At 44.5% G+C, this 12,626-nt stretch overlaps 1 protein-coding gene across 10 annotated transcripts in view; it reads right to left on the bottom strand.

Moving 5' to 3' along the window:
- The window catches only part of LOC134541656 (NAD(+) hydrolase sarm1), a 568,468-nt gene that overhangs the window by 15,396 nt on the left and 540,446 nt on the right, over window positions 1-12,626 (bottom strand). For all 10 annotated transcript variants that reach the window (XM_063385250.1, XM_063385247.1, XM_063385248.1 and 7 more), the window contains 5 exons: window positions 5,761-5,862; window positions 4,437-4,589; window positions 2,076-3,272; window positions 1,857-1,981; window positions 348-583 (listed from right to left, as the gene is read on the bottom strand). In XM_063385250.1, the coding sequence (XP_063241320.1) occupies window positions 348-583; window positions 1,857-1,981; window positions 2,076-3,272; window positions 4,437-4,589; window positions 5,761-5,862 (1,813 nt within the window). The remainder of the gene's footprint in view (window positions 1-347; window positions 584-1,856; window positions 1,982-2,075; window positions 3,273-4,436; window positions 4,590-5,760; window positions 5,863-12,626) is intronic.

Here is a 12,626-nt window from a genome sequence, read left to right as displayed (position 1 = left end):
TAATGTTTTTAAGAATATTTCACATATTACTGTGACTTACAAATTAATTACAATACATTAAGCCAATGAAATTTTAATTTCCTAGATTTTAAGGTAGTATATAAATGTTTTTAAGAATATTTTAAATATTACTGTGACTTACAAATTAATTACAACACATTAAGCCAATGACATTTTAATTTCCTAGATTTTAAGGTAGTATATTAATGTTTTTAAGAATATTTTACATATTACTGTGACTTACAAATTAATTACAACACATTAAGCTTTGACATGTGGCAGAATGCTGGTCAGAAAGATTAACCTGAATGAGCTCTCAGAAACGCAGGTTCAACAGTCAGCCATACCTCCTATGGAATCGAGTATCCGTAGCCTGTGGATGCTGTTGAGGATCCCACATTCGTTGAGCAGCTGGTCCTCTGTCAGTCCCCGCATGGAGTCCTTGTCGACTCCGGCGTTGAGCATGGAGTAGGTGTAGATGGAGAACTCGGGGCCAATGGCCTGCAGGAACGTGTTCAAGTTGGCCGCATCACGGCTGCTGTAGTCCGCCATCTTCTTGAGGTTCTGCAGCTCGCGAGTGAACCTTCACACGAGAGAGCTCCATTAAACCTAAACGCACCAAAGTCACTTAAATCTAACATCAAAAATCTTCTTCGCTTCCTGCCTGAAAATATGACGGTCAGTTAAGGGTGAAACCCACAAGGTCTCTTTTTGTTGACAATATATGGAGTGAGAAATAAGTAGGTAATATGAAATGCCACGTAGTGAACCAGATATTCTGTTATTTCCCCCTAAATTAATGAGGAACTCCGGCTTCTACATCATCATGAGAAGAACAAAAGTGTAAATAGCAGTACAATGAAAAAATGTATTTGTTATTAATGCTTACTGTCTCTTCAATAGAGAGGCCATTGGAGATGATTATACAAAACAAAATTTACTACAGATATGGGGAAAGTAATCTGCCATGGCTTATAGTAAGAAACCATTGTACCATTTGCCAATAGTGATTTCAGGAAACCACAGAAAACCAAAATTAGATTGGACAGACCAAGATTCGAATAGGGGTACTCTGGAATTCAAGTGCTGTGTCTTACTATTGCTCCACCTCGCTTCATAATACATAGATATGTTTTTACATATATTGGCTTATTGGCTGAACCTGGGATTTCAGTTCATATTTTGCTATATCGAAAAAATTAGGGCGGGATTCCAAGATGTTTGGGTAATGTAGCGAAAAGCACTACCTTGTTGGGATATAACTGTAACCTAACTCGCGGGCAGTATTCCATAACGTGTCCAAACATAATCCCAGTAAGAGAACAAATCGGCAACCGTTTTAATAAACTGTGCCCCTAGAAACTTGTTTCAATGCAATCTAGTGGATGTTTCACAACCATTGATACAATTTATTGTTATGGCAAAAATACTAGAGATAGCAGCACCATTGCACAAAAATAGAACAGTTTTCTAATTTTCTCAAGTACCTTTTAAGATGCGATTATTCTTGTTATGACCATTAAATAGTACAGAATGTATTCCAGGATAGTTTCGCTGTCATTACATTTGGCACACCAACATGCTCGGTATGTTCCCCGATGATTACAAAAGTGGCTATGTACGAGTTAATTGCGTGACATGGGTCCACCATCTGGACGAAATCAACGAAAAATAGCTCTGCACATGCGTGAAATTGGAGCAATAGATTGGCAGGGCCTATCGTGCACTAGGAATACTGTTAGGGTACAGGTGTAGCATATTCAACACCTAAACCCTTATTTTGGTGTCTTGGAATACCGGTCTTAAGTTTATGAAAAATGTTATCGTCAGACTGAGTCGCAAACCAAATGAAGTACCTTCTTCGACGGATGCCGTTTGTAATTCCAATGTCGTCTTTCAAGTTCTCCTCCGTCAGCTGCAGCAGTAGGTCGCCGTCCACCCTGCTATCCACGAAGTTGTTGGCGTACTCACCAAAGCCAATCTGTGTGTCAAACAGATACAAGTTGTATTAGTAAACACGAAGCACGTTCACAACACTTGGACGATGGTACTGATCGTTCGCAAGAGGCAGTTACCTGCTTGACCCATTCGCGGACGTCCTCGGAAGACCACAGCGGCACCTGCTGGCTCAGCTTGTGAGGCACTTCCTCGCCGATGAGCCTGAGCGCCTGGGCCGCGTACTTGGAAGCGACGGCGTTGGGGCAGCTGGCCACCTTCTTGAGCGGCTCGATGGCGCCGATCTCGCTGAAGATCTCCGTCTTGCCCTGCTGCTTCTTGATGCCCGCCTCCATGCAGAAGTGGAACGCGGCCAGGTTCCGCGCCTCCTCGCGCTTCGAGCTGAGCACGGGCACCAGCCGCTGCAGCCAGTGCTTGCTCTGGCCGTGCGCGTGCGCCAGGTTCGACTTGGCGAACTCGAAGGGGTTGTGCGACGTGACGAAGGGCTCGACGAGGTCCAGCGTGCCCGACTTGAGCACGGCCGCCTCGATCTCCTTGTTGGCGACCAGCACGGCGATGGCGAGGCACGCGTAGTACTTGATGTTGTCGTCGTGGTGGAAGGCGAGCGGGAACAGCCACACGGGCACCTTCCTCTTGATCATGGCCTCCTGGTTCTCCGTGCCGCCGTACAGCGAGAGGTTGGCGAGCGCCCCGGCGCAGTGGCGCAGCGTCTCCACGTCGTTCTTGCGGCACTCGAACAGCACGGCGTCCAGGCCTCCCAGGCGGATCACGTCGCTGCACGTGCCCTCGCTGTGCTTGAACAAGTGCTCCAGGATGCCCGTGCCCGTGCGCGAGTACTCGGCCGAGTTGGCGTTCTTGGTGCACACGCACGCCACGTTCACCACCTTCTCCAGGCCGTTCTCCACCACGTGCGCGCGGTTCTCCGTGGTGAGGCACTGCTCCAGCAGCTGCGCGCTGGCGAACTGCAGCTCCGGGTCGCCGGCCACGCAGTTGGCCATGAGCAGGTCCAGGCCGCCGCAGGAGCGCAGCACGTTGCACAGCGAGTAGCCCAGCGTGTGGCCGTGCGTCGGCACCGCCCACGCCTTGCGCATCATCTCGTTGAGGCGGCTCAGCACCAGCGGCACCTCGGCCAGCCGGGGGTCTCCGCCGCGGCGCAGGCTGCGCACGATGGACTCCAGGCACGTCGAGTACTTCTGGATGGCGCGCTCCACCTCCTGCGGGCTCGAGCTGGCCGACAGCCGCTCCAGGTCCTCGAAGCCGTGGCCCAGCAGCTCGTCCTCCGACGACCTGAGGGCGCCGTTCATCACGTGGCTCATCTGGAACAGTTTCAGCTCGTTGGAGGAGCTGTACTCCACGTGCCTCCTGCTCCAGAACTCCATCGCGCGACCCGTGCCTGCGAGCGCGGCGCAAACACTGGGCCGCCACGCCGGCAGGCACACCAGCAGGCGCGATAGGCGGGCCTGGTTAGCTACACTTAGGAGGCGTTAGCACCGCAGTGCAAGAAACCTTCGGTAAGCAACACAGCTTGCACAGAAATCGGCATCTTGGTTCAACAAAGTGCATTAGTGTTGATTTAAGGCATCCGTTTTAAAAGACTACAAAATATATAGAGTACGGACTTACGTAACAAAATATAAGTAAAAAAAAAATATTTTAATTTAATTTTTCTGTTATTGAACTTCATTTCCCAATGCAGTGGCTAGAAATTAAAATGTATTAAAAACCGATTACGATTAAAACCAATTTACCAAGCTGACAAAAAATTGCAAATTAAAGTTTCTTCAAACAATGTTTATTATTTTTTAACATTTTTGATTTAACGTAAATTATTTGATTTTAAATAATTCATTTCTTTTAATGAGAGGATACCTTATATATGGGAACCTAGTTAACGTCATGCATATTAAGGAGGGAGGGGGGGGGGGGGAATATTTATCTTACTCTCGTTTCCAAAGCTAGCCTCAGACGTTACTATTAAAGTTCTACTGTTTCGTCTCAAAAAGCACTTACTAAATTCGTTCTGTCCCCCTTAACCAACTCGGCTAAGCTGTGGTTAACTTACAGGAATCCCCAACGTAAAAGTATCACGATGCGCTTGTCCATATCCATCGCGCAAACCCAGAGAGACCGTGATCCGACAGAGGCTACCTACCGGCGGGTCGTTACCACAACGCCGAAATACCACAACGCCGAACGTACAATAACGCTGAATACCACAACGCCGAATGCCAAATTGACCGCAACGCCGACAGCTAGAAAACTGCCGTGTACCACAACGCCGAAATACAGTAACGCCGAAAAATGTAACAACCTAACCTAACCTAGGCTAACCCTAACCTAACCTTTTTGGCAGTCCTGCAATGACATTTTTCGGTGTTGTAATTCGGCGTTGTGGTACACAGCAGTTTTCTAGCTGTCGGCGTTTGTAGTCAATTTGGCATTCGGCGTTGTGGTGCGTCCCACGGGGCAGGCTAGCTCACCTGCTTGGCCGCCGAGATGAGCGACGACTTGGTGCACACGCCCTTGGTGGTGATGGTGAAGTTGGACTGGCTGGACGCCGCGACGTGCTTCTCCTGGTTGAAGATGCCGCTCGAGCTGACAGTCTGCCGCTGCTGCTGGGCCGCCATCGCCTTCTGCGCACACGACAACCCCGGGTTATCCCCCCGAGTCCCCCGCGCAAACACGCCCGGCCGGCCTCCCGTGTGTGCTCGATTACGTCATGTTTGTTGTCCCCGCGGGGAGCAGCATCTCGCTCGAGTCTCAACCTCCGTGCCACAACATCGGTGACTCGCAGGCTCACGGAGCGAACAGTTACACCATCTAAACAATAGATGTTGTTAAATCACTCTGTAATGTTTTTTTTTTTTCGAAAATAGAATATAAATATACATGTGGAATTACAGATATTTATAAATTTATACATTTACACTAAAACATCTGGTATCACTACAAAATAGGTTCGGAAAAATACTGGGGATTTATGCTTTATGTTGCCCCAATTCCTCCAATACGTTAAGTTAATTGTTAACCATTTCCTCACTAGATTTTCAGTATTAAATGCACACATTAATAAGCATAATGAAACAAAATAAATTCGTATTATTGAATATACGATTATCTTTCTCGTGGATCAAAAAAAAATTGTGCTTAAATGAAACTTCAATAAAATATACAATCATGAGCTAATTGTCGTACAAAATACTCAGTATTATCTAGAAGATGTATTTCATACATGGAAAAAAAAAACATAGCAAAAAATAACCTCCCCCGTTTTTCTTGCCTCTTCCCAACCAAAATAAAAAAAAAAATTGGTTGTCTGTAAAGTCGGTTTACGGACGATAGTTTAACGTGACAACGTCATAACAAAACATTGATGAAATGATTGCATACTTTTATGAATAAAATTGAATCATTTTTATTTTAATAATAAAATAATAAATACTTGAAATTAGATTTTTAAAATGCAAGAATATTTAACCTTTATTGCCGAAATTGTTGTTGTAATAAGCAATGGAAACCACATTAACTTTTCACTTCACTTTATAACCAGTCGACGAAACAGTTCACGTGTAGATGTAAGTTGTGTGCTGCCGCTATCTTTCTTCTCCTCGGACGCATAGGCCAATCGAGTGGAAGAGAGATAGATGCGGCGCAAGCGTACAATGTGCGTAACGGGACATATTTTTTTTCGTGCGCGCAGCCGGCGTTCATCGATTTATTTTACGTTGTCACGTCAAAAAAGTGTTCCCCGAGCCGCCCCAGAGTTGGCGCAGAATCCACGAGGGATTGCGGGAGACCACGCACCTTCTCTGCGCTGAAGGACTCGGTCTGCAGCTTCATGCTGGCGGCGGCCATGTTCTGGCTCTCCTGCTGCGTGATCTCGCCCGCCTTCAGCGACCTCTGCTCCTGCGGGACAGACACAGGACTGGCTTGTTGCGCGTGCGTGTTTCCAGCGGGTTGCGAGGCACCTGGGCGCCCGTAGGAACATGATGGATATATATATTGTGAATATGTGCTATTATCAGCAGCAAAAAATTAAGTCACCACAAAAGAGGAATATAATATAAAAATTAAAAAGGGCAAAACTACAATAAAAGCAAATCTGCAAAAAAAAATATTTCTGGCATGCATAAATAAAACAAAATTACCAATTTTTTTAAAATTAAATTATAACTTCAATGAGACAAGCATATTAAAAAAAAAATCTTTCGGAAGTGCATAATCACAAATTTCAAAATATCATCAAAAGATTTCCAGTACCGCAAAATTAAATTTACAAAAAAGAACAATTTTTCACCATTTTTTTTGTTTGGAGCTAACCTTTCCGAGATACAATTTTTTTTTTTTTTTTTTAGTAATTACAAGCATAGTCATTTGTAAAGCACCCAAGGCGCCCATTGAAAAATGACAAACCACTTTAAGGTTTGTTCCAATTATGTAGCTGCATTTTAAATGTTAGGTACTTTATTGTTACACTTCCGTTTTCTATTTTACACACATCTCTATGGAGTTGGCTGATTAATATTTGTGCATCATTATACGCTTGTCTCCCAAGGTATAAATTCTCTTTGGCGTTAAAGAGTCGGTTACGAGAGTAACTATGCAGGATTTGTTCGGTACATCTGGTGTTATGGTACTTGCGGAACTCATCAAGTAACCAGCAAGTCCCAGCTGGTTCGAGCATCACGCTGGGTAGGAAAGGGGTTAATTTCCTGGAATGTGCGTCCGCTACAGACGTCTTCCACGATGGCCGGAAGATAAGGCAAGTGAGCAGTCAACTAGGAGGTCAGGAGTACAGCTCAGTAATCAGAACCTTGAGTGAATGTGTGACATTTTAAAGACGTAACCACCCGGAATCCACACTGAGAGTTTTTTTTTTTTTTTTAAGTAAAACTTCTAATGCGACTTCCAACAAGGTTGCGTTAAACGTTCAACGCTCCTGGGGAGGGGGAGTAGAAAGAGACAGAGCGAGAGTGAATGCGTGGCACTCGAACGCATGCGCGCAGTATACCTGTTACAGGCCAGCGCGAGCGTTAGCAACGAGTAGCGTCCAATATTCCAACGCAAGAGGGAGAGAGAAAGAAAGATACACAAAGGTAGAAAGTAGGAGAGAGAAAGAGAGTGAGTCGGTAGATCCCAAGCACATGAGCGTGGTATTCTTGTTATGCAGCGAAGTAAACAGTGAAGTTTCACTTCTTCCGCGCGGAGGGACACTACGCACTTTTTTTTTTGCAAACGAAACAGGAATATTCACATAAACGTAGCTAGATATTTGTAAGTTTGTACATTTTCATGAAAACAACTGTATCACTACAAAACATTGTTCGCAATAATACTGGGTTCGGATTCTTACCCGGGTATTTATGTACTGTGTTGTCCTTGTACCTCATTGAATAGCTTTCCAGTATTAATTGCGCATATTAATAAGCACGAAGAAAAATATTATCTTTTCTATGGTTAAAAAAAAGTTCTTAAATGAAACATCAATTAAATTATCAAATTATGCGCCAACTTTCGTAAGAAATACTCAGTATCATCTCGAAAAACGTACATCATACATGCAAAAAATAACCATCAAAACAAACACAATTCTGTGTTGTTTTTTTTTTAAAAAGTGTTAACAGGAAAGTGGATGGAAGACCAGTGTTACAGCTGAAGACTTAACCAGTTATTGAAGGTATTGTCAATTAAGCGAGATCATCATTCTTGTGAGGTTCATGTGACATCAGGTTAACTCAGCAACTGTACATTTGCGAAGATGTCCGTGAAATTATGCAGATTCTTGGATAACTTGTAACCAGCGTTCTACTACATATTGAAATTATATTTTTTGACAGTGTAGGAAGCACTGGAGCAAGAAGACGGTAGAATGCGGCTCGTGAAGGAACGCAACTGCTCTTTCCTCCCGCCTGTATCACTTCCAGAAGCACTCTCTCCCCCCCCCCCCCTAACCCGACGGGAGGCACGCGAAGGCGTAAACAAACCGGGCCTTCAAGATGTGCGAATGTTTGTTTGCACAAAGAGGAGGATGAGCAGGAGGGGGGGTGGCGGGGGAGGGGACAACTTCCCGCCGGAAGTCGCGTGAGAACCGGCTTCCCCTCCACCTTCCCCTAAAGCAATCACGATGCGCTGAAACACTCGCTGTGATTAGAACATACCTATTTTCTCTTACCAGGTCGATAACCGCCCCCTGAGTGAGAAAAGGAAATGGGATATATATACACACACCTCTTTTTTTAAATCCTAAAATAATCTATCATTACCACCAACAAATGAAAAGAATTTGAAAGAAAACAGAGGGAAAGGTGTTTCAAGGTCTTCCCCCCCTTTTTCCCGAAGAGAAAAATTCTGCGTACGCTTCAGACTGAAAGAGCACCAGATAGTCTACGTAAGCCTGTGCTTATATGACCACGTGGTATACAGAATAGTTGTCTCCTCCCGCCCCCCCCCCCCCCAAAACACACACACCAACACATCATCCTCAATCAATAAACGAACACCTCTCACAATTGCAGGATGCAAGAACGGCGATGGCAACCGAGTCTGACTCTTTAAACTCGAATGACTCAAGTGGTCATATAATTATGTTCTTCAATTCACTTGGCTGGCTGGCAGCCTGGCGGGAAACGACGATAGTCGCCCCCTAGAAACCAGTAATGCCCAAAACCCCCAATGCGGACAAAAATGTCCAAGTGCCCGCCCTTGCTTAGTAGATATTTTCTACTCTTCCAACTCTTCTTCCTGAGCCATCCTTCTGTTTCCCGTAGCCAACCCGCGTGTAATTAATGCATGAAATTTTGCATCCCGCATGTAAGTGCCCAGGGTTTTCCCTGTGTCTGTGCAGGTTTTACCTGGGCCCAACTTATCTAGTTTTTAGTCTAGAATAGTCGGTGAGGGTAGTTAGACATGGCGCCAATCGCTGCCATGGCTGGCCAATTTCCCTTCTAGCACACGATGCATGCTTCCTCTCCCGCATGGCTTAAACCCAGCAGGATTAGAGCGTATAGGCTTCGGCCTGAGACGCACTTAAGAGTCGTTCCCTAACCCAGACCCCTCCCAAACACACTTAGTTTTAATTTAGGTTAGGAAAAAAAATTGACTAAAGTGTACGTGTAGTGGCGGACTGCGATGGGGCGACTAGAGAAACGGGGGGAAGGAGGGCGGTGTAGCTATACGCCGCTATTTCTGCCTTCTGGTTTGGTTGGAGGGGGGAGGGAGGGGGGAGGGGGTCGGACGGGCGTCACTGCGATCACAAGGCACCCCTTCTCCGCCGGCCAGAGACGCAACAGCGCAACATCGCCCGACCCGAGTCCGGAGCGACTCGGCGGAACAGCGGGCGAGTTCATCTCGCCGATACCCAGGTCGCCGCGCCGGCCGGACGACATAGAGGCGCTCCTCTTTCACGAGCGACACGTTTACAAACAACGGATCTCCGCCGAACTCATCAACTAACTTAGGAGTTAGTAGTTCCAGGGGGAGAATCGTCCATTGTGTTATGGGCCCCTATTTTCCACTAAATTCATTCATCTATATCAAATGAATAGAGACTGGAAAAATTCGCACTTCCAGTGACCTCTAGGATAGACTTCGCAATCTCCTACATAAGCAGGCAAGTTACACCTGCTGGTTGGCTATTGACTCGTGAGACATGTCAACTGAGATGCTTGTGATTTTCGATACTTTTGGTTGAAGGTTTTCCATAGGCTCAATGTCCTTCAGATAAACTGTGAGCCAATCACAGAAGCAATATAAAGGTATAGTTGTTTGGATTCTAGTACATCACGAAATGAATTCGCGAATTTTTCCGGTCTCTATAAATGAATCAAAGGTGGTTCTTATAGTGCCAAACATTTCAGAACCATAGAGGAGATTTAATTTCTCTATTACGATGTGAATTAGTATTTGTTTTAAATTTATTCCCTTGGAAGATGTTTAAATATATAGACCCAACCTTCCCTTTAACACCTGCATGAACTTTTAATTAACTCGTACGTACCGGGGAGGGGGTTTAAAACTGCTACAAACTGCTTGCTTTGAGATTTCACGAGGTGAGGTCCGACTATTTCGGGAGAACGCCCACAAAGCAAAAGCGATACAAGTGACGTAGAGAGTAGTTTTCCCAGTGCGCAGTGAGTGCGCGTGGGAATACGAGGAGGAAGCGGTCAAGAGTCCGCGCCGGTCGTTACCACAAAGCAGAAATACCATAACGCCGAATGTCAAAATTGACCACAACGCCGACATCTAGAAAACTGCTGTGTACCACAACGCCGAAATAACAACTGAATGAATTTGTGTGTGTTTCTTAAATGTACCTTAACGCCGAAATACCACAATCAAACCTAACCTTACCTAACCTAACCTACCGTAATATAACCTAACCTAACTTAACTTAGCCTATCCTAGCCTAGTCTAGCCTAACCTAACCTAGTCTAACCTGACCTAACCTTTGTGGCAGTCCTGCAATTACATTTTTCGGCGTTAGTGTATTTCGGCGTTGTGGTATTTCGGCGTTGTGGTGCGTCCCCGCCCGCGCCACCTGCTGCACGCAGGCCCGTCCCGAAGGCACATCGCCAGGACCACTCGGCCTTCGAGCAGTGTCGCTGACGTGACTCGGAACTAGCGGCGGTGCTCCAAGACGTCAGGATAACGTAGCGAGTCAGCACTGCCGCGTTGGGATACGACCGTAACCCAACTCGCGACCCGTGTTCCAGATCGTGTCGAAACCGAATCCCAGCAAGGAATCAAATCGGCAAAAACCGTTTTAATAAACGGTGCCCTGCGCGAGGCTAAAAGCTGGTTTCGACGCATGCTAGCGGATGTTTCGCAACCCTCGGTACAATATTTACGGCAAAAACTACTTGAGATAGCAGCACTGTCGCACAAAAGTACTTTTTTTTAAGTTGCAATTATTTTGTTGTTATGACAATTAAAAAAAGTACAGAATGTATTCCAGGACAGTTTCGCTATCGTAAACGTCCATCTGGCACACCAACACGCCTGGTACGTCTCCCGATGATCACAAAAATGACTTCATACAAGTTGACGGCGCCAGATGCCGGTCCGCCATCCGGACGAAAGATCGGCGACGGTTAAGGGGAGCGAGTACCTTTTTTTATTGAAAAAATCAAAATTTCAAATTTATTTTATAAAAAAACTTAATTTCCTGCTGTTTTAAATGATGTATAACACTTAACATTTTGATATATATTTTTAGACCATAAATGTATTTGAAACATTGTGATGTTTCCATTTTTTGAGATACTGAAGGCCTGGAACCTTACAATGTTTGTTTTATGGTTTTATTTATTCACTGACAATTTTTATCACTATATTTATGTCTGCATTATTTCTAATTCCTATTACAAAGTTGGCAGCACATTCCTCAATATTATCCTAAGTTGGCAACACTTCAAAATTGGTTTTCTTTTGTTTGGGTAAACAACTAACCCATTCATTGTTGTGTTTATTTGTGTTGGTGTAACAGTCATGAGTTTTATTTCATTTTATGATTATCTTGTGCTAACTGGTTAGTAGGACTACATTGTGTATTATTGTATCTGGTTACAATCATGGCAAGGATAAGGAAATTCAATCCAAAACGGACTTTCAGAGGTAATCAACATACAAAGGAACATAATTCTAAAAGTAGGTGTTCAGCATCAACATATACAGATTCTGTGCAAATAAGTCCAAAGAAGTCTTCTAGTTCGCAAAAACTGAAACATTCCAAACTTCAAAAAGATTTTGATGAAGAGACTGGTGTGAATGTCATTGTTGATTTAGAACTTATTTCTAGGTTAGTACAGTCTTCAGCAAAGTGTAAATATTGTGGTAGTGAAAATAGCCTTGTGGTGACTCTCGATGAACAGTTCAAATGTGGTTTGGCTCATAGAATTGTAATAAAATGTAGTATTTGCGACGAAAATGGACAAGGAATGAGTTCAAAGTGCATTAGAAATATGTATGAAATAAATCTGAGATATGCATATGCACTTCGTTCCATTGGCAGAGGTAAAGCATCTGGGAAGATTTTTTCAGCTGTAATGAATTTGTCAGCACCAAACACAAAATTTGAAAAATACAACACAAAGCTTCTTGCAGCTGTTACTGAAGTTTGTGACGCATCTATGAGAAATGCAGCAAAAGAGGTTGTTATGGAAAATGAAGGAAAATCAGATGTGGCTGCTGCTTTTGATGGTACATGGCAAAAGCGGGGGCACACATCTATGAATGGAGTGGTGACTGTAACCTCTTTTGACACAGGCAAAGTGTTAGATTTTGAATGCTTCTCTAAATTTTGTACTGGCTGTGTTCACAAAACAAATGTACAAAATCCAGAGAAAATGGAGGAGCACAAAAAGGCATGTGCGGCAAATTACGAGGGCTCAAGTGGAGGTATGGAGGTTGCTGGAGCCACTACTCTATGTGCTCGATCTGAAAATAAACTTGGCCTGCGTTATGTTCAGTACTTAGGAGATGGAGACAGGGCCGCAACTAGGGGGGAGCAAGCGGGGCATACGCCCCGGGCGCAAAGCTGTTGGGGCGCCGAAATCACTTGCATTGTAATTCCTACTAAAACTGGTAACTGGTAAAAAGTTTTTTAACTTGCATGCCAGGAATGTCTAATCTGATTTACAATATGTCTCAACATATTGAATGAACAAGTCTAG

The sequence above is a fragment of the Bacillus rossius genome (genome assembly GCF_032445375.1).
Source record: "Bacillus rossius redtenbacheri isolate Brsri chromosome 4 unlocalized genomic scaffold, Brsri_v3 Brsri_v3_scf4_1, whole genome shotgun sequence".
Lineage (NCBI taxonomy): Eukaryota > Metazoa > Arthropoda > Insecta > Phasmatodea > Bacillidae > Bacillus > Bacillus rossius.
Note: the sequence above shows the minus strand (reverse complement) of the source record. Positions and strands in the feature narration are given on the sequence as shown.